At 38.5% G+C, this 22,427-nt stretch overlaps 1 protein-coding gene and 1 pseudogene across 1 annotated transcript; both read right to left on the reverse strand.

Annotated features, from left to right (window-relative positions):
• Positions 1 to 453: 453 nt before the first annotated feature.
• LOC139812685 (uncharacterized) lies at positions 454 to 8,110 on the reverse strand. Its single transcript, XM_071777715.1, is given in 9 exon segments — positions 454 to 1,300; positions 2,203 to 2,380; positions 2,465 to 2,716; positions 3,019 to 3,395; positions 3,469 to 3,702; positions 4,077 to 4,835; positions 5,475 to 7,127; positions 7,371 to 7,621; positions 7,866 to 8,110. Coding segments are annotated over 8 exon segments (3,720 nt in total). The 5' UTR covers positions 7,593 to 7,621; positions 7,866 to 8,110; the 3' UTR covers positions 454 to 1,255.
• Positions 8,111 to 13,602: 5,492 nt separating this feature from the next.
• LOC139812955 (calmodulin-lysine N-methyltransferase-like) lies at positions 13,603 to 21,066 on the reverse strand (annotated as a pseudogene).
• Between the last annotated feature and the right edge of the window lie 1,361 nt (positions 21,067 to 22,427).

Consider the following 22,427-nt stretch of genomic DNA (forward strand, 5'->3'; position numbering starts at 1 on the left):
AGCAAAATCTTTCGGCGAAGTTTTATCAGAGTGTAAATGTTACTTTTTTGTTATAATTTATTCAATTCTGATCCTCGTGAATAGACGTTCGTGAAATGTTGCACAGACGTGCGTCGAATAAATATTTATCGAAAATATATCCTGTCTATAAAAATAAAAGAATATTGTGCATTTAAAACTCAAACGCGCGTATATTTGTTACCGCAGATAATGTATATTACAGACATATATAACATTTGATTAATCAACGAGTTTTTATTATTGCTCCGCACCTTTAACGCTTTCTGCACATAAATTTACGCTTTGAACAAAAAATGTGGGAACGGTAAGAAAATTTAGAAAGTATTAAAAGCTAAAAGCAGCAGCACTCCGTTATAACTAATAATTACTCTACACAATAGATAATCCATCAGCATGTAACTAAAAGAAGTAGAAGGGTTATATTATAAACTGTTTCTACAAAATAGGAACAAATATATTTTTCATATGTGAACTCATAAAAAATACGTTACAGTTTATCTTATCATATAAAAAACACTAAATTACGTTAAGTTAAAATATCAGTTGCTTATTGTATTTACGATAACGTTTTATAGCTATAAATTAACGAATTAAAGGCGTGGTAACGATGTGAGTTATTTTATTTACGCCAGCTGAATACTAGAAATAATCAGAAATGACATTCATCACGTTTATAAAAAAATACGTTGCAGTTTATCACATCATATAAAAAACACTAAACTACGTTAAAATATCAGTTGCTTATTGTTTAGGATAACGTTTTATAGCGTTTTATAAATTAAGGAATTGAAGGCGTAGTAACGTTGTAAGTTGTTATTTTATTTATATGCCAGCTGAATATTAGAAATATATTCAGAAATAAAGTTTATCATGCTCGTTTAGTGCTTTCCTTCAATTTATTCCAACTCCATGCTTATTTTTTTCAAAATCAAAATTGTTCTCCACTGTCCAATTCCTCAATTTATATATTATAATACCTGCTTCTGTGTTTTGTACTTCCATTTTTATCATCATGTACATTACTGCATACGATTGGACAAGACTAGCAACTGTTTTGACTCATCTACTACTATCTTAACTAGTTACTTGTATTGTATCGAGAATAGATTTGTAAACTGTATGTAGAAAAAATGCTCTAATAATATATGACAAAATATTAAATGAAATTTTAGAACCAAACGAGTAAAGAATATATATGTTTTCGATATCGTAATTAATAGTAACGCAAAAGTTGTCATCCAAATGGATAGTGCACATTCCTCGCATTCCTATCGGGTACCTGAAAATAGTTTTCAAAACTTAATATACAGGGTGTTTCGTGTTTCCCAAGTACAAAAATTGAGGGGAATATTCCGTGGCTTATTTTAAGGAGAAAAGATCCTATAAACATATGCCCTAAAATGTTTCGTTTTTAAAACACAGGTTTCGAAGTTGTAAAAAAGAATATAAAAATTTCGAAAATCTGGAAAACGTTTAAAAATGTTTTATTGGTACTGAAAATGGTTTTTAACGCCACATGTACACATACCAAATTTGAATAAAATTTCTTTAAACCTTTTTCCCGATTTTCGAAATTTTCATATTTTTTTTTTCACAACTTTGACACCCCCGTATTTTGAAAACAAAGAAGTTTAGGGGATGTTTAAAGGATTTTTTCTTCCTAAAATAAGCTACAAAATTTCCTTAATTTTGTGTACTTACTTAGCCCTTAGGCTTTAATTATACACCCTGTATAATTAAATATGCAATTTTAAAATATATGAAATATATACCATTAAAAATATCTTATTCACTAATGTGACTTAGAACATAAATATTATACGTATGTACATATACTTTTGATAAATTTGGAATTATTACATTTTCCGAACTGTAGATAATGTGATAAATCTAGAAATAAATTGTAATTTACATTTGACAATTCGCCAAATATGTACAATTTTTGCTTCATGTTAAAAATTATATTTTCTAGACATATAATATTCGTATTTTAAACCACTAAAGCCCGATTCCACCAACGTCGTTTAACTTGAACCTTAGCTTAACTCACCCTCCGTCTCTTTCCAAGGGGAACAGTTAGAAAGAGACAAAGAGTGAGTTAAGCTAAGGTTCAAGTTAAGCGACGTTGGTGTAACCAGGCCTAAATGCGTATTTATTTCGATATGCAGATTGTATATATACCACTGGATTTGGAATATCATCATGAGGTCCTCTGCTTTTAGGCGGTAACTTTGGTAAAAGTGCATCAACATTTATATCGATTTTAGGATCTTTCTCTTTAATCTGCTTTACAGTTTCCTTACAAACTTTGATTACAGACTCGGCATTCATACGACGATCATCACTCCATAACGGACAACTAATAAAAAAAAAAAAAAAAGGGTAAAGTAAAATGATGTCGACTCGATTGCACAATGTCAAATTGCATATTATCAAAACTCACAGATTCGAGCGTTCTGCTCCTTGACCTTGAAAATGCTTATAATCAGTTACTGGTTTGTCGCAGATGTAACACATCTGAGCACCACATACACAAGTCATTTTGTTACAGCCTTCTTCCTTGAAAAACATTCGGCTGCAACGATAGCATTTTCGTACCAGAGCTTCAGTCATTTTTTCTTCCAAGAATTTACGTGCAGACTCTGTTTTCTTTTCGTTGCATTTCAGAGGAATGTGATTAAGTTCTTTGCATAATCTAATACCAAAACAATTTATTAGTAATGTGCAGTCACGTGTTTACTTCTAAATATCTTTTCCGAGTTCTGAACCATCAGTATTTTGAAATGCATATTATAATATGGAAAACAAAATGTTTCTTCGCAAATTTATGTTAAAACAAAAACAATATTCTGTGAAATAAGTATTTGATACATTCTGAACTGTTCTGAAACTTACAATCTTCATCGACACTTAAATTCAGTCAGACACAGAATTTGATAACAGTGAAAAGCGATGATAACATTAAAATTATAGTAGTAACGTCAGGATTACACTTACCGACAAGATTCTTTCATACATTCCGGATTAAGGCATTTGAAAATCTTATCTTCCGGTGGCGGTATAGATGCAAAATGACAAAATGGACATGACACTAAGCCTTCGACTCCGGCGGCTATTACCTCCGCCTCTTGCCGCTTGCAAAGCAGGATACTGAATTTAGTTGGCGGTAATACTCGCTGAAGTACAGATATAGGAAATTCACATCCGCACTTTAACAAGCAATCCACACGTGTATTGCCATCTCCCAGTACCACATCGGTACTCCGTACTATACACGAGTTGCAAAATATATGACCCTCCTCGCACGTGGAACACTTTGATGGCATACATTCGTTATCGTAACAACACTGACATTCGAACAGCTGACCTTTTGCCTGACAGAAAAAAATTAGTAAAAAATAATGATCTAATACAAAATAGTGATTTCTATTTTAGAACATTTTGTACCTTAAGCTCATTAAATTCTTGCTCTTCTTTTGCTTTCATTTCGTCCAGATATTTTCTAAGTTCTGCTTTATGTTGTATAAAAGCACATTCTTGAAGGAACGGTATATTTTCTGTTAGAACCATCTTGTTACTTTGCCGTTTAGTTTTCATATCGGGATTTAGAGCTTCCAGGGCCTTCGCAGTTAAACTCAAATTATTCGTATATTTACTGTATGCTTTCACCAATGTATTTACCTGCAAAGCATATTTAAATGTACATTATTTAATATCGAGATATTGAACAGCTTAATGATAAAACAGTAATATTAAGCAAAAGATTCGGGTACGTTTTCCTACTATTTTATACATATTATAAAAGATTTTAAGTGGAAAAATATTATAATTTCATTGCGACAAAGATAAGTAACCAAAATCATAAATATAAATAAATCCAAGGTAATACATCATGCTAAGTTTCGTACAGAACGGAAATACAATAATAATAAACTTGAAAAATTTAATCCGTGATACTGTGATCCAATAACAATGAAAAATCCATAATGAAGAATTAAAATTAATTAAGCACTTAAAAGAATATTTTAATGTGTATCTTAAAATAAGCTGATTACCCTCAATTTACTGAAATAATATTTAAGAAAATCTATTGCGTGCGGATTAAATTGGCAATTCCTCTTGTCGTTTTCAAAGTATGAAAATGGATCTGGAAATATTTCTAAGAACTGTTGCACTTTGAAATCCGTCGTATACTGCTTCTGCTGTTCTGTAATCTTTTTCTTAGCCAGATATTGTGTCCTTGTTGGATAATCCGGATTTTCAATTTTCGACTGAACAAATTCTTTAATCCGTTCGTGATTTCCATGAAGTTCCTCAGCAATTTTTCTTAAATATACAGGATCTGCGTCGGGGAATATCGTCAATAAATCAGCATACTGCTCATTCATATCATAAGATGGGTCGGGTTCTTCTTTCGGAGCTGGAAATGGCTTGAGTATTTTCAGATTCTCTTGGCCACAATTGAGCAACGTGTCAACTAAATGCTCGAATAATCATGCCTCATTTAGTGAATGTTCATAATCTCTAGTATAATCATGGCATAACTTTTTAATATAAGGAGTTTTTACACTTGGAAACATGGGTATTAATTTGACGTATAATGCATTAGCTTTTTCATTCAATATTATGTTTGTACTCTCAGCACTTTTTTCTATATGTTTCTCCTTGCGTTCACATGGTTTTACTTCTTTATAATCAGCATCTTTTGATGCATCTTTCTGCTGTACTCCATGATCCGTTACGCTTGGAATTCTATCTAATGCTTCACTGTGTGAAGCTACAGTATATCCATAATTTACGGGCAGCATTGATTGCTGAAAAGAAAATAATTAATTAATATATATTTACAGTAATAATAAAGATTATACATCTATTCATTTGAAACGTGAACTGCAGTGGAAGAAATCTATTGTAAGTTTACAGGAGCTTATAAAACTTGAGCTTAATCTAGTGGAGAGAATTCATGAAAGCATAAATTGAAAGGGTAAATTGAAAATTCAAACCTCTGGACTGTTGCAACCTAGAGCTTTTCGAAACATTACTTTTATTATTATTTAACTCGCACGTGCTTTACGATTGTTAACCTTCGAATTCGATTCGAACTGCGTGAGACTACCGATCGCGATCGATATGTTACGTATACTGAAAACGCGACCCAATGGTAAACACGACATGTCAAGACATCGATAAGAATGTGCGAGACAGGAGTCACAAAAAAGGAGTCATAACACAGGAATGTAAATATTATTCTCGTGAGCACCTTTGGTTGAGCGGTATGCCTGAAAATGTAACGCAGCGTATCCTGCACCTACGGTACTCTGAAACAAAATCTCTCCCCTCCACCCCATTTCCTATTTCTTGAAAATCAAATAAAAATGAAATGCAGGCATATAAATATTATTGTTTTTTAGGTAGATTGGACTAACCTACGCAAAACATACACGCGTTTTTACCTGTTTTTCAATCGCATCGCCCGCTTCCTGATCAAAATTATAACACGCTTTGCTGCTGTTCGCTCTTTGGCGGTCCGGGATGTTTGGAGCGGTTTCTGCCGAACTAGATGGTTGGTTGTAATATTGCGATACGTTTGCAGTGTATATACTGGCTAATGGAGCGTCTTTCCTTTCCATATTTCTTGACACATTCGACACGTTTCGTGGAACAAGCCGGTTTGGGTAAACTATTATAGGAGGTTGAAGAACGTGGCTAGAATGGCTAGATCGAGATGCTTCTTTGTTACTTGATGACGTGTCCGGTAACCTTATGATCGGAGATGAATTTGCACTTGGATCAAGATTTGCATTGTGTCTATGTCTGTAGTGATTCATTTGCATTGCACTTTTAGGTGCTAGTATAGGACTTGGTATTGCATTAATATGTACATTGTAGGGATTTTCTGTAGCAAGTCGTAATTTTGGCGGTGATAAAATAGGAACTGCTGATTTAGAATGCATTTCAATGTTTTGCGAGGATTGCTGGAAATTTGTTTCAAGTGTTAACTTAGCTGGTTGCAACACCGGCGCTACAGGACATGTAGTTTTATTGTCGGGAAGTGATTTAGATTTCTTTTTATCCTGCGCAATCGTGTGCATTAAATTATCTACATCTTTATTTATATCGTCAATTGTTTCAACACATTTAGCAGCGGGGGGGGCCAGCTTTAACGACTTTAACGTTACTTTTTTCAGCGGTATCGCGATTGGTTCAGCGATATTGTTATTCGTATTACTCGTGACACCTTCTAGCCGTTCTAGCAGATTCTTTCTCATTTCCTCATACTCATACCCACGTATCGACATAAATCGATTTTCTAATTTTTTGATATTAAATACTTCTTTCAGCGGTATCGCGATTGGTTCAGCGATAAGGTTATTCGTATCATTTGAGACGGCCGCTTCTGGCACATTCTTTTTCATTTCCTCAATCTTACGCGTAAACGGCGCAAATGAATTTTCTAATTTTTCGACATTAAATACTTTTTTCAGCGGTACCGCGATTGGTCCACCGCTAAGGTTAGGCACATTCTTTTTCATTTCCTCAATCTCATCCGTTGACGCAGATTGATGTTGTAATTTTTCAACATTTTCAACCACCATAGATTTCACATGCTGCTCTGTCTTTTCTACGGCTGTTTCTGTATTTACCTGATCTTTTTGTAGAGAAACATTGGAATTCTTTTTACATTCCACAATACATATCTCATCCGAAGATTTTCGTTTTCGAAAATATTGAGGCGCTGGCCTTTCCGTCGGTAACAAGTCCCACAACGTAAGCTCCGTACGATTTCTCGCTAATTGATTGTTGCTAAGCATTCTATAGATCAATTTGTAACTAAATCTGGGTAAAAGTACTTGTATTAGTTTCGCATCCTTCACCAATTCATCCGAATTAGAGGAGTCATCTGCAGGCTTTAGGAATCTATCGTCAGAATCTTTACTGCATCCCGGTCTTGGGCTCTCCGACAGTCTCTTCATCCTGAGAACAGTCTTCGTGTACGTAACATCATTATTATTTTCCTCAACTTCTGCTATAGCTCCATCTTGGACCTTATTGCTAACCGATGTAGCCTGTCTATCGCTGCTACTAGCTACAGCTGGAACTTGATCCTGCAAATTTACCGACGGTTCAACAAAAATCTCACCTGGCAGAGGTGAAAAAGGGCTCGAAGTTGCAGTATCATCGGCTACTGCTTTCACAGTATCAATAATTGAAACATCATTCAAATCTGATGTAGAGGAATAATAATAATCTCTGTCGTCATCAGAATCTGATGGAACATTAATTACTTCGGCACTTGTGTTTTCCATGGAAGAATTCGGCGTTTCATATTTAGAAACTTCATCAGAAACCTTATTGTGACGTGTCTCAGGTTGAACTTCCATGGAGGGGGACGGTGCTGGGTTATCCGTAGAATTTTCGGTATAGTCAAAGTCTTCGTCCATGAGAGTGCCCAAGTTCTCCAGCAACCCGTATATCACGGCACCGACGGCATCCTGCTGATCCTGTTCTCTCGTCGTCAAATTTTCTTGTAGCCTTTCACTATCTTCTTCGCTAATGCTCTGCTCGTACATAATTTCGCCGTTCACACGTTCGAAATTTCCTGTAAAATTAACGAACAATAAAAGTTATGAAAACGAAGATGCGGAAACATTTTTCAAATCTGTAACGTCTTTCAGGTTATGGAGAGTAAACATACAGTAATATAGAAAAGGAAAAAATAACGTAAAAACAAAAAAAAAACAGACTTCAGGAAAACAGGAACACGTGTCATGAAAAGGCTACTAAAGACGCAAATTTACAGAAAGATGCGAGAAAGAAAATATAATTTGCCCATAATGATTTACCTAATGAAATATCTTATTGACGTGTTTTGTTGACATTTGTTTACGGCTGCAACAGGCTCGTTTCATTTTACTCATATGCAAAAACAACCAATTTCAGAACGTACGATGAACTTTCCGTTTTCTCAACAGACCGAGTGAACCCCTATCTTATCGTCGGAAACTTGGGTGGGCGCCATTGGCTCATTTACGTTTCGGAATTTTCGGATTGTTTCGGCAGTTCGGCTTTGTTCGGCTTGCAAGCAAAACAGGATAGGACAGAGGAGAAGAAAGAAGAAGAAGCTATGGGTTGCGGGGGAGCGTGCGCGCCTGCTGGAAGTGGGATAACTTGATTGGCTGCGCCATGTTGAAAATAACGAGAATTTTTGGCAACAAAAAACGCAACAAGACGTACATATGTATGTACATACATACATACATATACATACGCTAAAGGACGGCGCTAATTTGACTGTATTTGCTCAATAATTAAGGCCATTGCACGTAACAAAGTTTTTAATCGTAATCGTCATGCTGGGTCTACAATGCGAGTCGCAAAGTCGTGAGTCGCAAGAATTGACCAATCATAGTCGAATTTGAGGAGAATAATCGACTGTGATTGGTCAATTCTTACGACTCACGACTTTACGACTCGCATTGTAGACCTAGCATAAGGCCGTAAGAAAATAGACCAATCACACTCGATTATTCTTCGAGCGCGAAGAGAATAATCGACTGTGACTGGTTTATTTTCTTACGGTCTTATGCGAGGTCTACAATGCTAGTCGCAAAGTCGTGAGTCGCAAGAATTGACCAATCACAGTCGAATTTGAGGAGAATAATCGACTGTGATTGGTCAATTCTTGCGACTCACGACTTTGCGACTCGCATTGTAGACCCAGCATTACGATTATGGCTAAAACTTTGTTACGTGCAATGGCCTTAATTATTGAGCAAATACAAGTAACGCTCGCGTAAACGTTAGTAACAGTCAAATTACAAATCGCTTCGAGATCTTGGACGAGAAAGAATTAACCATAATCGCATTGGTCAATCGCCGAATTGTTTAAATGTGATTGGTCAATTTTTTCTACGTCCAAGATCTCGCACACTGAGTGCGATTTTATTGTTACAGCAGAGAGAAACCTGAGGGCCAATTTCACCAACCACGGTTAGCTTAACCGACGGTTAAAGTTAGCAGGATTGACCAATAGAAATGAATCCACCCTGCTTTTATTCTGCTTTCGACGCGACGTATAAATAATTCAACCGGAGCGTTCTGTGCGTGCTGTATTATTAAAACTTCGTATATCCAGTTCTAAAAAAAATTAATTAAAAATATACACGCGAGAACAACGGACAAAGGATTTCGTGCAGAAATCGGATAAATCGGGATTGATAAACCAAACGATGGAGAAACACCCATTTTTAATACATCGTTTATTCGCAACGTGAATTGTATGTAGCATGCACGACAACGGGCGACATACCCCTTTTACACGAGAAATGATTTTTTTCAAGCCGTACTTTTTTCAAATAAACAGTGAAGTCTCATCTGATTTTTAGTAGAGCTTTGCTGGAAAAAAATCTTAATTACTAAACTTTCAGAGAGTATTTAAAATGAAAATCTTCCGCAAAAAATATCAGATTCTCGACACACAGCGAATCGATTTGGGTTCCGCCAAGAAATCTGTAATCGAGAGGAAATAAATTTCCGCTATGCTCGTCTACCATATCGCTTCGCACATATATCAACCGCACTCTGCTTACCACTCTCGTATATATAGGCATTTCACCCGTAGTTTTTATCCACCGGAACTTTTTCCATGAGGAGAAAGAGCGAGAGAGAAAAAGAGCTTGCGGAATATAAATATCTTTATATATCATCGCCCCTTGTCAGGGGCACGTGACTCGGTTAGGATAGAACGCCTGTTGGAACTCGCCTACATATCATACACTGTTAAATTCGTAGTGTCAAATTATACTCAATTTGAATCATTTTTAATCATTCCTGTTAAGTCGCAATTGCTCCTACTCAAAATATGTCGTTAATTTAATTAAAACACTGTTAATTTAACTAAACCAATGGAGTTAAAATAATACTATAATACTTTTGTGTTAAAATAATAAATTTCAACACACATAATAATTAAAAATAACAAAATATTGGTTTAAATTTTACCCTTTAATATTTAACAGCGTAGGGGCTTTCGATTTCAATGTTTCTACCGCGAGTACAATAAACAAAAAAGTAATTTGAGAAGATAGAAAAGAATTTTTCTGAACAATCCGCGTGCGAATAATTCTCTGCAATAAGCCCCTATCTATGAATTTGAAATTGATTTAAACTCTCCCTCACTCTTGCTCCGGATGATCGATTTTAAAATTATAGCTTGTAAAGAAAAAACATATCTATGATCGAGGATGCCGAAGAGTAGACGAAGGGGGAGAAGGAAAATTAGATTCAGACCGATATTCGACAAAATGCCTTCGTGTGTCACGCAAAATTGCATCATCGAGGTGCATCTGTATTCATTTTACCGTGCAGCGCATCGGCGACACGTATAGACATAAAATTCGCGGGCGAAATGATGAACGATATATCCAGATAATGTGTGTGTCATTGACGAGCATCGTCGCGCATTCATTGATAACAATCAACGTCACTTAATGTCATTACGCCCCCAACGCAATCGCGCCGCGTCGATATATGGGTTTAATCTACTATTATTTGCATCGAGTCTGAAGGAAAAAAGCAAGCCTGGTCATCGTCGTCGTCCGATAAAATACACGGCTCTTAACGAGCTCGTGGCGAAGTCGTTGCAGTTTTCCCGCAGACGTTTTGACCTCCATATCGAGATCTCTTTGCGATATCCCGTTTCGCACGTTAATAATACTCACGTTATTCTCACATCTTCAGCCTCGAATTTTTTAATAATACCTTAGCTAATTAACAGATCGGGGACTACGCGTGTGAAAACGAGCAAAACTATATTGTTTCAATGAAAGATACCTAATAAAAGACGCGATTCCGCGAGCCTCGATGCTTCCCCTTGAACAAACTTAATTTACAAAGCACACGGATTGTATCCGCGATTATATATGAAAACCATTATCCTATGGCTTTAATACTATTTGCTTTATCACCGTGTTTATTATTCCAAGAAGGATAACGTTACCCCCCGAAACGTTAATCTGATTTTTCGCGGGTTTGTAAATTCCTTTTGCGGGATTTTCGCGTGTGATATTTAATTCAAAATTATTTCTTACGTCAAATTAATTTCGTATTCAGCAACGTAATAATTGAAACGTCCATTCTGCTCTTCATTGAAGATTGAATAGCTGTCGATAAACGTAGAGATTAAATGTAGGCGGATGTTGGCTGATATAATCAACGTGATTAATTCATTTCGGAGCTTTCTGCGAAGCGAGGTGGTGCTTAAGAATCTCCTTAAGGTACGATCCCGATCAGCTGTTTTTTTTTGTTGCGGAAGGCCTCTGCGCTCGTGTGACAAGTGCACTTAAAAAAATCTCGCAGCCGGGCGAAAAATCTATTCCCGGCAGTGTGGGGGCCGCTTCGAGGAGACGCAATGGAAATTTACTTACCGCGATCGATCAACCCGGGGCGCACGCACACGCTTAGTTACACTGATTTTAATGAGGCCGCGACGGGGAAAGTGTCTAATTATATAAACGAATCGCTGACGCGTCATTCTTTTTATAGCTCCACCGCGACGGCGAGGATAATTACGACTGCTATAAACAACAATGTAAAACGCTCTGACATAAAAATAGCGCGAGTCGAGTCTAAATTATACCGCGATTAGCGTATGTTATAGATATTAAAAATGAACGTCTATATCGACGTCTTGATGTCGTTGAAAACTATAGCTAGCGATATAATGTCGATCAGGGCTCGTTTAAACGTTTGAATGAAACAACATCCGTACCACTACTAAACGATATGAATTTATAAGTTGCAGAAGATTGTGTGAGCTGCGATTTTGTTTAAAGACATCTTCTTGGCTTGTGCCATAAACTTGTGTGTAAAAAGACTGTTAACGCCGATGTAAAGTAAGGAACGTACGAGATACGATCGGCGAGAGACGATTTCCGCGCAATTTCCGTCGATCTCGTGGAATTTAGAGCGATCGAATTTACAACCTCGTGTCGCGCATTGCACGAAATATATAACATATGCAGTCAAGCCGGACCGAAATATGTACAGATGCCTCGTCGGATAATAAAATAAACGGGCGAATGGTATTGTACTCCCCGAGATATTCCCGAGATTGATTTTGCTTTCCTGTAATTTGTTTGATTATATCACTCGTCACGGAACACAGATGCTAATCGCGACCATCTGTCGAGGCTTTCATTTTTATATTCCAGCAATCGGATGCAACCTTCGAGCAAATCGAGATATATTTATTGGCGAAATTAGCAAATCGTGCGACTTGTTACTTAATCAAGAGCAAGTTTTCGTTAGCTCTGCTTCGTTTCGTCAATTCCGAATTTCATTAAAGTTGACCGTGCGAGGTTTTGCCTTAAAGTAAAAATGTAGAACAATGTTTGTATTTTACCTTAAACGTTGACATTTTACTCCGCTCGAATGTTGACTAGTGCTTCCTGAGAAAGTTATTAAATACTTCGTTTATCTATATATCATGTTATATTATTTTATTATTAATATTTTCCTTATTTTTGTCTATTATATTATTATATTATATTTGTACATTATATTAAAATATTCTATCAGTTTTATATTTTGCTTCATTCTGGGACGTGAGTTACGTAATGTCGTTTGTCAACGTAAGATCAGGGCTGCGCCAAAGTGCCTTTTTTTATTAAAATATAAACACCTATATATAAGTCTAACTCGATCCTAAGAAATCCAGGACTTCGGCAGACCGAAGTCCTGCGAAGATTGCAGGTCCTGGCAAATTGTACGGAAAGAAAAAGGAAGGTACTGACACATACAATCGATCATATGGACGGAATCGAGGTGGAGAAACATGGCTATTGTACGACAGACGGGAAGGTAGGCAGGATGTTTGACGTATGCTAAACGTCATTATTTATTCTGACGTGACGACGCGCGACCGCGTCGTTGTAGATTTGTCAACGGCGTTTCCGTCGTCACACGACGCGACTGCAACGTGACAACCGCATTATCTCTGTCCGAGGGAGGTACAGGCAACGCGAGGAAAAACGCGATGTTTTTAAGTGAAAATAGTTTATTACTATGGAGATTCTCTCGTGCATAATGCACGTGTACACAAATAGCCCTCTAGGGCCGCAAAGGGTCCATAAATTCTCCAGTCTAGCCACGTGGATTAGCAACCTCGGGAAAACGTGTCCGCTGATTTTAATCTCGAACTGCGGTACAAAAACGATCGGACACTAGAAAGGTATCGATTTTTCTATTAAAAAAAAAAACCATTCTCTATAATAACATTTGCAACTAAATCCTTCTAATTTATTATAATTCCCTTTTTACGCGAGTAAAGAGATTTTATGGACACTTGGACTACGTAAGAAGATACGTAATAATGGAAGTACGTTTGGTAATTCTGACTAGACTTAACTATATATGCCTATAAATATTGGTCCGTTGAATTAACGGGTTCATAACGCGATCGGAGATACTTAGAAAATTCACGAGAATTCCTTCGTCGCAAGGATATAAACGCAAAAACGCTGCCTAAATAAATAAATAAATTACTACAACATATGTAACGCGAATAAGGCAAAGTTCGACTCGCGTAAGAATTGTCTCCTTAAATTTATTCTGCAGCTACGTCGTATCAATCGCAACAATCTATATCTGTTTACAGTTAACGATCATAATAATTGATATTTTATTAGCGTGTTCGGATCCAGCATTAAATCGAACCGACAATATCCCGCTCCAAGTCCGATTTCGCTTCGTATTTAAACCCAAAATAGCGCGTGTAACACTGATATTTCCTTCCTTACTCAAGAATACGGAGATGTCTTTTAACGCAGTTTTGCGATGAATAGAACTCCCTGGAAGTGACTTCGCAGTCTACGAGTCATGGTTCGGTTGTATCTAAACATTAACTCCGGTCTATACAATTGGTCCTGCCGGCTGCGAAGAACGAGGAACTCGAGAGTTTGCTCGAGCTATTATCTACTTAGTATCGACGTTTTAATTGATTGATAAAATTGCCAGTATCACGTTGCTGCATTATAAACGACACTTTGATGCGCGAAACTCGAAACTCGATCGCTCTTCCGACCTTTTTATACCCGGTTCAATATAAAATCAGGTACGCCTAAGAAAAGTCCCTTCTATCAAGAGCCATGTTCTAATCAGATGAAATCGTTTGTAATTTATAAACATGTTTTTTTTTCGAAGATTCATATCGACTCGATGAATAATTGAATCGTCGATCGATTAATCCTCGAAAACTTTGCCTGAGAACCTATCTTCTGTAACGTAATCTCTATCGTCCGACGTATATATCGTGACATAAATATTTCCAAGATAACTTTAAGTTCGACATTCTCCCTCCATCGTAGAAGTCAATAATTCGAAATTTTCTATATTCGCCCGTTTGGAAGCTCGCTTCCTATTTCCCGATATATAGTATGCCGCGTGCAAAGTGGTGCCAGAAGTTTCACCTGCTGCGAATGAGAATAATATCTGCGGGCTCTACGATATTTTAAACTAATTTAAAGCGGAGGATTATGGCTCGCTGCACCGTTTCGCGTTCCTATTTGCTGCAAATATTCGCGCTACTGAGGCGCGCCTTAAATAAATACGTCTACACACAAATTGATCGTACGTAATTAAGTTCAAGTAAATATATGCGACGTTAAGAGCGCGAATATAATTAACATTTGTACTTTCAGATACGCGTTCATTCATAAAATGTCGGGTATCCACTGTAAAACACCCATGGGTTAATTAATTAGGAAAGGAGGGAAGGTCGGGCATGTTAAAGAGAACTCGGCGCGGCGAGAGATTCTCGCACGTCGCGCATGATACTTCCCTTATGGAAACTTTTCCGATAGCAGCGATGATGTGGAACGATGCGTACGAGCGGAAAATCGATCTGCAAGCGAATGTGAACCGCTAAACGTTTCATCAGACGACGCACTAATAAAAAATCAATCTTGACATTGCTGGGCGACATAAAGGCAGCTTTATGCATCTTTACATCCCATTACAGCGCATCTTCATCTCTCGGAAGCGATACATTCATTTCCCTCGTACTAATTCTATCGCGCGCGCGAGCAAAGCGATACATATTTAAAAAAGAGAAACATGTTTAGAATTTCAGAAACATGTTTTTATTCCTCGCTGAGACTCTCGTCCGGTCGGTCGTCCTCGTCGTCCTTGTCGATCGACCCCAATTATCCGGGCGGCGTCTTCTTCTGCTTGCTCCAGCAGCACCGGGTAGTGGAGATCCGGACAGTACTCCGGACTGTTCTCCAGCAGCTCCAGATGCCTCGACCACACCTGGTTGTCGTACCGTTCGGTCTGGCGCGCGATGAAGCCGCGCTTGATCGACGCCTCGGCGAACTTCTGGAATGTCGTGCCGCGCCTTAACAGATAAAACAATATTTCAAACTTTTAAAAATAAATTTTTTTTTAGTAATCTCTAATGTCTTCAAAGTTTAAAAAATCAAAGGAAAATTATATAAAGTTGTAAGTCAATGTTACAGTTATACGCTTGGTTATATGAAATATTATGAAAGAATATTGTATTTTATCGCAAAAGAATCTGCTGAGGACAATGTTCGTCTTTTGCGTAAGGAAAGACTTGAACAAGCCGGATTATAAATTGCTGGATGTGTATACCTCGGTCAAGCTTATCCGCGACGCGTTTTATGGTTTCGACTTGATAAATAAAATAACTACCGCTCGAATATTTTTATCTTATTATTTAAATGCCACGGACGTGGGATAAGCATCAAATGAAATCAATGATCTGCAGTATCAACCCTATTCACTCCAACGTTTTTTTCACCCCAATAATCCTCCAACCATGCACTTTCGAGTCCCACGTGTTTTTTATAATGTTAATAGCTTTGAAAAATTCCCCAAAAATTATTATAATATCTTTGTACCTTCGACTAAAAATCAATGTAAAGAACATTTGAAAATCATTTATTTAAATATTTTTTTATAACAATTATATGTTGACAAACACACGTTACGACTCGTTTTACTTAAAAAATCATAACTCACGAACAAATTGACGAAGCTTAATGAACCAAAACGCAAATTAAAGCTAAAAGTAGTGCAAATGAGAAAAAAAATATGAGATAATTATTAATTAAATAGGAATACTTAATTTCGTCGCCGCAAATTTGGTAATTTTTAAATGGTACAGAAGGACTTTAAGGACTTAAAGAATGCCAGAAAAAGAATTTCTGAATAAGAAAAGGCGAATTTGAAGTGTGACAGATATTTTTTATGTAAAAAAATTAATTTTTTTTATATAATCGTAGCTCCTCCCCATCTCTTCCACCTGCCTCTGAGCCATAATAGACCTCTGTGGAATGTTAAATTTTTTTTTAACGACAAAAATATTTTAAATACGGTTAAATTATACACAAAAATACATTTTTATCGAAAAAAATGCTCATTTACCTTTCACACAACACTGACGTAATCCTCCAACCATGCACTTTCGTGTCCCACCGAGATTTTGATTGTTCCCCGTTTCGAGAGTAAATGAGCTAGGACTTTGAAATTTTTACCTGAGGTTCCCTGCCACAATAACTTTTTTCCGGCGTGGAGGGGATTCTCCCACGATCATTTGTTTTCCGGAACAAACGACTGTTAGAAATTCGTGGGACACGAAAGGCATGGTTGGAGCGAATAGGGTTAAAAAGAAGAAGACTATCAGAAAACGGATACAAAATAAAGACGTTCGACCTTTCAACGTCGAACTTCTCAGATAATTCGACGGTGGTTTTTCGTGTAAATAGATAAACAAAGTTGAATGGCCGTTTTTGCAATTAATCTCGGTCGATCGTCCGAACGATCTTCGATTTTGGCTCGCCGGTGGAAACTCGATCGGTCCCCAGTCAAGCGGAAATCTCCCGACGAAAAAGATGTCAATTGCGCGGAACGTTGCGAACTACCGAAAGAGCACAGAGGCTACATTATGGAGGCTACCGGAAATGGAGCTGAGGTTTAGCCGAAAATTTCCGAATGGTGTGTCTATATATTTGAACCGAGCATCACGAGGATCACGCGGGGGGATTCTCTACGCTCCCATGTGGCTGTTCTTTGCGATATATACTTACGTATCGAGAAGAATACAGACATCAAATACATATTTTCTAGCTACTTGGGATTTTGACTTTTTTAATGTTTTACGTATGTTATAAAATATATTGAAAGATTAGCACTATTAGAATGTAATAACGATATATAATTAAAGGCCTTAAAAAATAAGATAAATTTTTATCTGTGAGAAACTTTAGGTTCATTAAAATTAATTTGTGATATTAATTTATCATCTAAAATCTGAATTAAATTGGTTGTTTAAAAAAAAAACATATATATATATATAGCATAATTTTTTTGCACATATATATTCTAAAATGTTTCACAGATAAGCAGTGACAGCTACATTAGTATGGCATCTTGAAACATGCTACGATAACGTCTTCGTTACGTGACTCAAATAACATAGCACGTGTTCCATAAGAAATACGTTTTTCAAGGCGTCTATTTTACAGGATATTTTATAGATATCGTTCGTTATAAAAAGAAATTGATCACACCTCTATCATTTTGCCAATCTCTCAGAATCGTTCTTGTCCTTAAACTTTTCCGATTTGCGGGAAATCCCTTTAAAAGTGCCAACTCTGTTATCGCGAAAGTACGAGCCGCTTTTCGGTCGAGCGATCACGGATCATTGTCGCTCATCGATCGTCTATTCTAGAATCGTGATTCCCGACTGATGCATTACGTCTCCCCCGGCCGGCGAGACCTCAATTTTTCCATTCATCGGCTCGCGATGACCGCGATGACTCATTGATCGTGGCGACGAGCAGCGCATTGCTGTCGGAACGTGCAACCGCGAAACCGGGCGTGTCGATATCCGATGATCCGTCGTTGATTACGGTTAGCGAGCTCGTCGTTGTCGTCCTCGTTACAGATGCGGATCACGTCGCGGTCGGGGTTTACGAGACGCATTATTCGACCGCGGGGTCGGCGACGAGGTTGAATTCTGTGCCGCGATTAGCGAAATACGAGGCTCACCCTTCGATTCCCAATGTCACTCGCAGATCCTCGAAACTCGTACGAAGCTCGAGAACTGAGGATTCATTGGAAAAATTCCAGCGCATAATATTTTCTATTATTGTTCTATTATCGTACAAATTAACAATATAATTAAATTTTTCTAGGTATCCGATATGATATACGACCGGATTTTTATTTAATATAAACATTATAATGTCTGACCGCCGCGATAAGAAAGTTAAAAAAAGAGCTTTTCTCATTAATATTTTCAATATTTAATTTCCGGCCTCTTTGTAGCCGCGCACCGTCGTTGAAGCATCCCCGTCACGTTTCGATATCGCTTTGAGGATGATATGCTTTTTTTATGTATATTTTATTATGCGTCCGCAGTTCTCTGTTCATAGAAATCATCATGAAATATGATCTATTAAAAAGCGATGGAAACACGTTTCATACCAAAAAGATAAAGATGGTGAGTTAATGTATTTATGACATACAACTTCAAAGACGAAATAATGCAATGTGCCGTCTGTGATCTGAATTAAAATGAATTTTTTATAGAACACGTGGAAACTGCGAGAACTATGAAGGTAATTCAAGGTATGATTCCTTATCTACTTCGAGCTCTGCAACGTGTAAAGGATCCTTTTAACGCTGTTTCCATTAATTCCCGCCTGTTTGCCGACACCGGGGTTTCAACGCGCTATTTTAGTAGCTTCGAGAATAACATCGGACCATCGACCGCTCCTTCAAGATCGAATTTGGACATTCACCCGCGGTTACCGTTGATCGCCGTCTGCCGAAGGGCTCGGGCGGCTTGGGCCCACTGAACGACCCCGCATTCCACCAGATGTGTCATGTCGTTTCGGGCGACGATGCTGGTCACATTGCCGTCCGTGAGGGTGACGGTGCTGGGATTGCAGTACTTGGCGGCGAGGACGCCGGCCAGGTAGCTTATCCCGCCGCCGAGTTCAAGGACGTTCCGATTCCGGCAGAGGCCGCGATTCCTCAGCAGATAGTATCTGAACGTTGCACGGCCGGCCGTCCAGCTGGGTCGAGTACTCGCACCAGCTGAACTCGCCGTCCGTCAGCATGTTCTCCAGCAGCGCGCACTTGAGCAGACCGAAGCTGGTGAACCGTCTCCTCCGACACCTCCTCGTCGGACTCGCTGCCGACCGGCTCCGGCGAGCCTGTCAGCGCCCTGGCGAGGATGCGCCATCGACGTAAAGCGCGGGTGCTCCTCTTCGAGTTGCGAGGGTCATTCGTCTCGGCCGAGAGTATCTCCCTGCGGGATAAAATCTTCTGCGACATGTCGATAGGAGCACATGTCGATCAGGCACATCGATCGATACTCGATAATCTACAGTTTCCAGATTTTTCTTCAGATTACAACATCTTCAGAGGGAAGATTGTTTTCTTATCATTTTTCCTTTTAATTTAAATGTCAATCTTCGTGGATGCGTGGGTAGATGGTAGATGTTCGCCGGAAAGACGATCTTCTAGTCGAAGATACTCATTGAAGACTTTTGTCAGAAGCATCGTCAATGAACTTTCACTTCGCCGCGCTGCTGCGAACCCGTGGAAGGCACGTAGAGGCGACGCGTGTTCCTCTTCATCGCTGGCGAACGGGCGCGCCGGCTCGGTCAGCGGATCAGGCGAAATCCCCCTCGACTTCGCATCCTTGTTGCCGCAACCGGTCCAGGCACCGGGCGCATACTTCCTCTCTGACGATGCTCCGCCGCGGGGGCTGCTCTCTCGCCCGGCAAGGACGAGGATGGACGAAGGGACGGGACAAGACTAAAAGCACCAAGTCGAGTTCTAACTCGCGCCACGCGGACGACGAGCGTTCTCCACGCGTTGGATCGGCGCCTGCGCGACTCTCCTCTCTTCGTTCCCTCTTCCACGCGCTGGTCCTCCTCCGTCCACCTTCCGCACCGTCTCCGCGGGTGTTCCCCGAGACGTCGCGTCTTCCTCGTCGTGCGTGTCTGTCGCGCTCTCGTAAAGATGCGTCTGGCGCGCCGTCGCGCACGGGTCTCGTACGAGCTACGCGCGCGGCTCCGAATTAGCCTCGAGCTTCCCGAGATTTGAGGCTCAATGGCTCGATAGCGAGTCTGCGATCCGCAGAGCTGTTGGACCACTATTGAACGCATACACCGAAACTCTTCATGAGGGAAAATAAACGGCGGACTTTTGGAGATTTGTCAGCTGTCGCGAAAATCGTGGAACGTTATCCCTCCCGTTTTTCTTCATTATATGTATATGTCACAGTAAAAGCATGAAATCATACATTTACTTCATGCTTTTACTGTAACATATACACGAGGAATTATCACTCCAGTTTCGCCGCAAGACGATATTGCGATTTCATCGAAAGAAGCGAGATTGTAACGATAGATAAATCAGGTAATTCAAGAATGCCCGTCAAACGAGTGGCAAAAATATGAAGGACAAATACAATAAATTATTATTTATCATTTTCGTATGTTAAAACACTAATAACATTCGTATTTAACATATTAAAGTTTTGACGACATTCGCAGCATTGGCTGGCGCGTGCTCGACGTTATAATTATTTCTCGTCGCCGGCGATCGTATCGTAAGGTTTATATCCTATTTTTTATGGCGCTCCTCGTCCCGTCAATCTACTTAAAGCTACGAATGCCATAATTCGCCGACGACGGAACGCCGAGAGCGTGAATGTCTGACAGGTGTTCCAGTTACGAAGTTTTAATGATGCGTAGGGTTGTCTATTGATAACAATTGATGACAAACATACACGAAAGAGCCATAATTCTCTCGCATTAAATTTTTTTTAAACATCCTGTTAATTCTTATAACTGTCATAAGCTTCCACGTCGGATTATTTGTTTCGGACTTAGTTTCTATCTTCCCTTAATTCTACCATGATTAAAGAAACGACGACGCGGACGGCTCGAACGCGTGGCGCGCCACGTTCTCCCTTCGGATACGACGGATTTATTATTATAATAAAGACAGGGAGGAAAAGACAACGAGCGGTATTAAACGCCATTATAATATACGGCCGGCTTATCCGAGCGTATCATATATAAGCCTGGGTTTCAACATCGCTACTGAAGATCTAGTAGCCAGAGTAGTTTCGCGCGCCGTGCCAAGGCGCAGACATCGCGAAACTAATGTTTAAATCTTGGCCTAATATAAGTTTCCGGACGAGCGACGAAACGCGCGTATCTGTTAATCACTTCTCATCTATTTACGCAATTTAATTCGCACCTCGCGCAATCGCGATCGCGGGTTTCGAATCGGAAACGAAATGGCATTCTGAATCCGCGGCACGAAACGCGCGTTTATTTTCGTCGTCAACAATACGTATGGCTCGGTATCGCCTAAATGATAAGTAATATAATAGAATTTTTATTTATCTTTAGGCTCACGGAGAAATAACTAGAGAAGCACGCAATTCGTTTCCTCTATCGTATACATCAAAAACCTCGTTTGACTATCAATATATCACCGATATACGTATGAAAGTATGAATAATTTATTAAATAAACGCAATAGCGTGTGCTACCTGGAATTTCTAATTCAAACAGTTCCCCTGTCATTCGGAGTTAAAAGCCACGTTGGAAACATTGTATATTAATATCTTGCACAGCGATTCAACTATATATCGCGGGGGTTTAATCCGAGCATTCCACTTTATATAAATATGAATAATAAAGTAAAATTTTGAATAATAAAGGAATGTATGCATCTTGTTTATTTACGGTCTTGATTCAATTTAACCCCACGCAGAAAATAGTATAAGTATAAATAATTGAATTATTTAAATGTATCACCTGTATATTTTTCTGTATCGCAAGCGTTTAGACGTTTCCCACATTCGACGGATAAAATTTGAGAAGAAAGCTTACAGAGAATCCAATAATTCTTCGCTCAGTGAGGAGATTTGGAAGAAAGCCAAAATTGTGACAGCCGGAACAAATGAATATATTATAGATACAAACATGTGCGCGTAAAAGCGCTATGTTTCCTTCGTAATATTATTAATTTAAGCAAAACCGACGTACCTAATTTAAGGAGATTGTAAGGAAAATCAGAAGTGTTAAGAATTGCACACAATTTAAAACATAACGTCTTTTATTATTAGCATATCAATTTTTTTAGATTCTTTCACTGATTAGTTTTTGAAAACATTTATAACAAAAGACAAGATTTTTTAATGGATTCTAATGGGAGGATCGATGCTGCATATCAATTATCAACAAAAATAATTATTAAAGATATTAAGAACTGAATAAAATGTTTAATATATGTATATAAAGAATATCATATTAAAAGTACCTTTAAAAATTTGAAAATATGACCACATG

This window comes from Temnothorax longispinosus, chromosome 5, assembly GCF_030848805.1.
Source record: "Temnothorax longispinosus isolate EJ_2023e chromosome 5, Tlon_JGU_v1, whole genome shotgun sequence".
In the NCBI taxonomy this organism is placed as follows: Eukaryota; Metazoa; Arthropoda; class Insecta; order Hymenoptera; family Formicidae; genus Temnothorax; species Temnothorax longispinosus.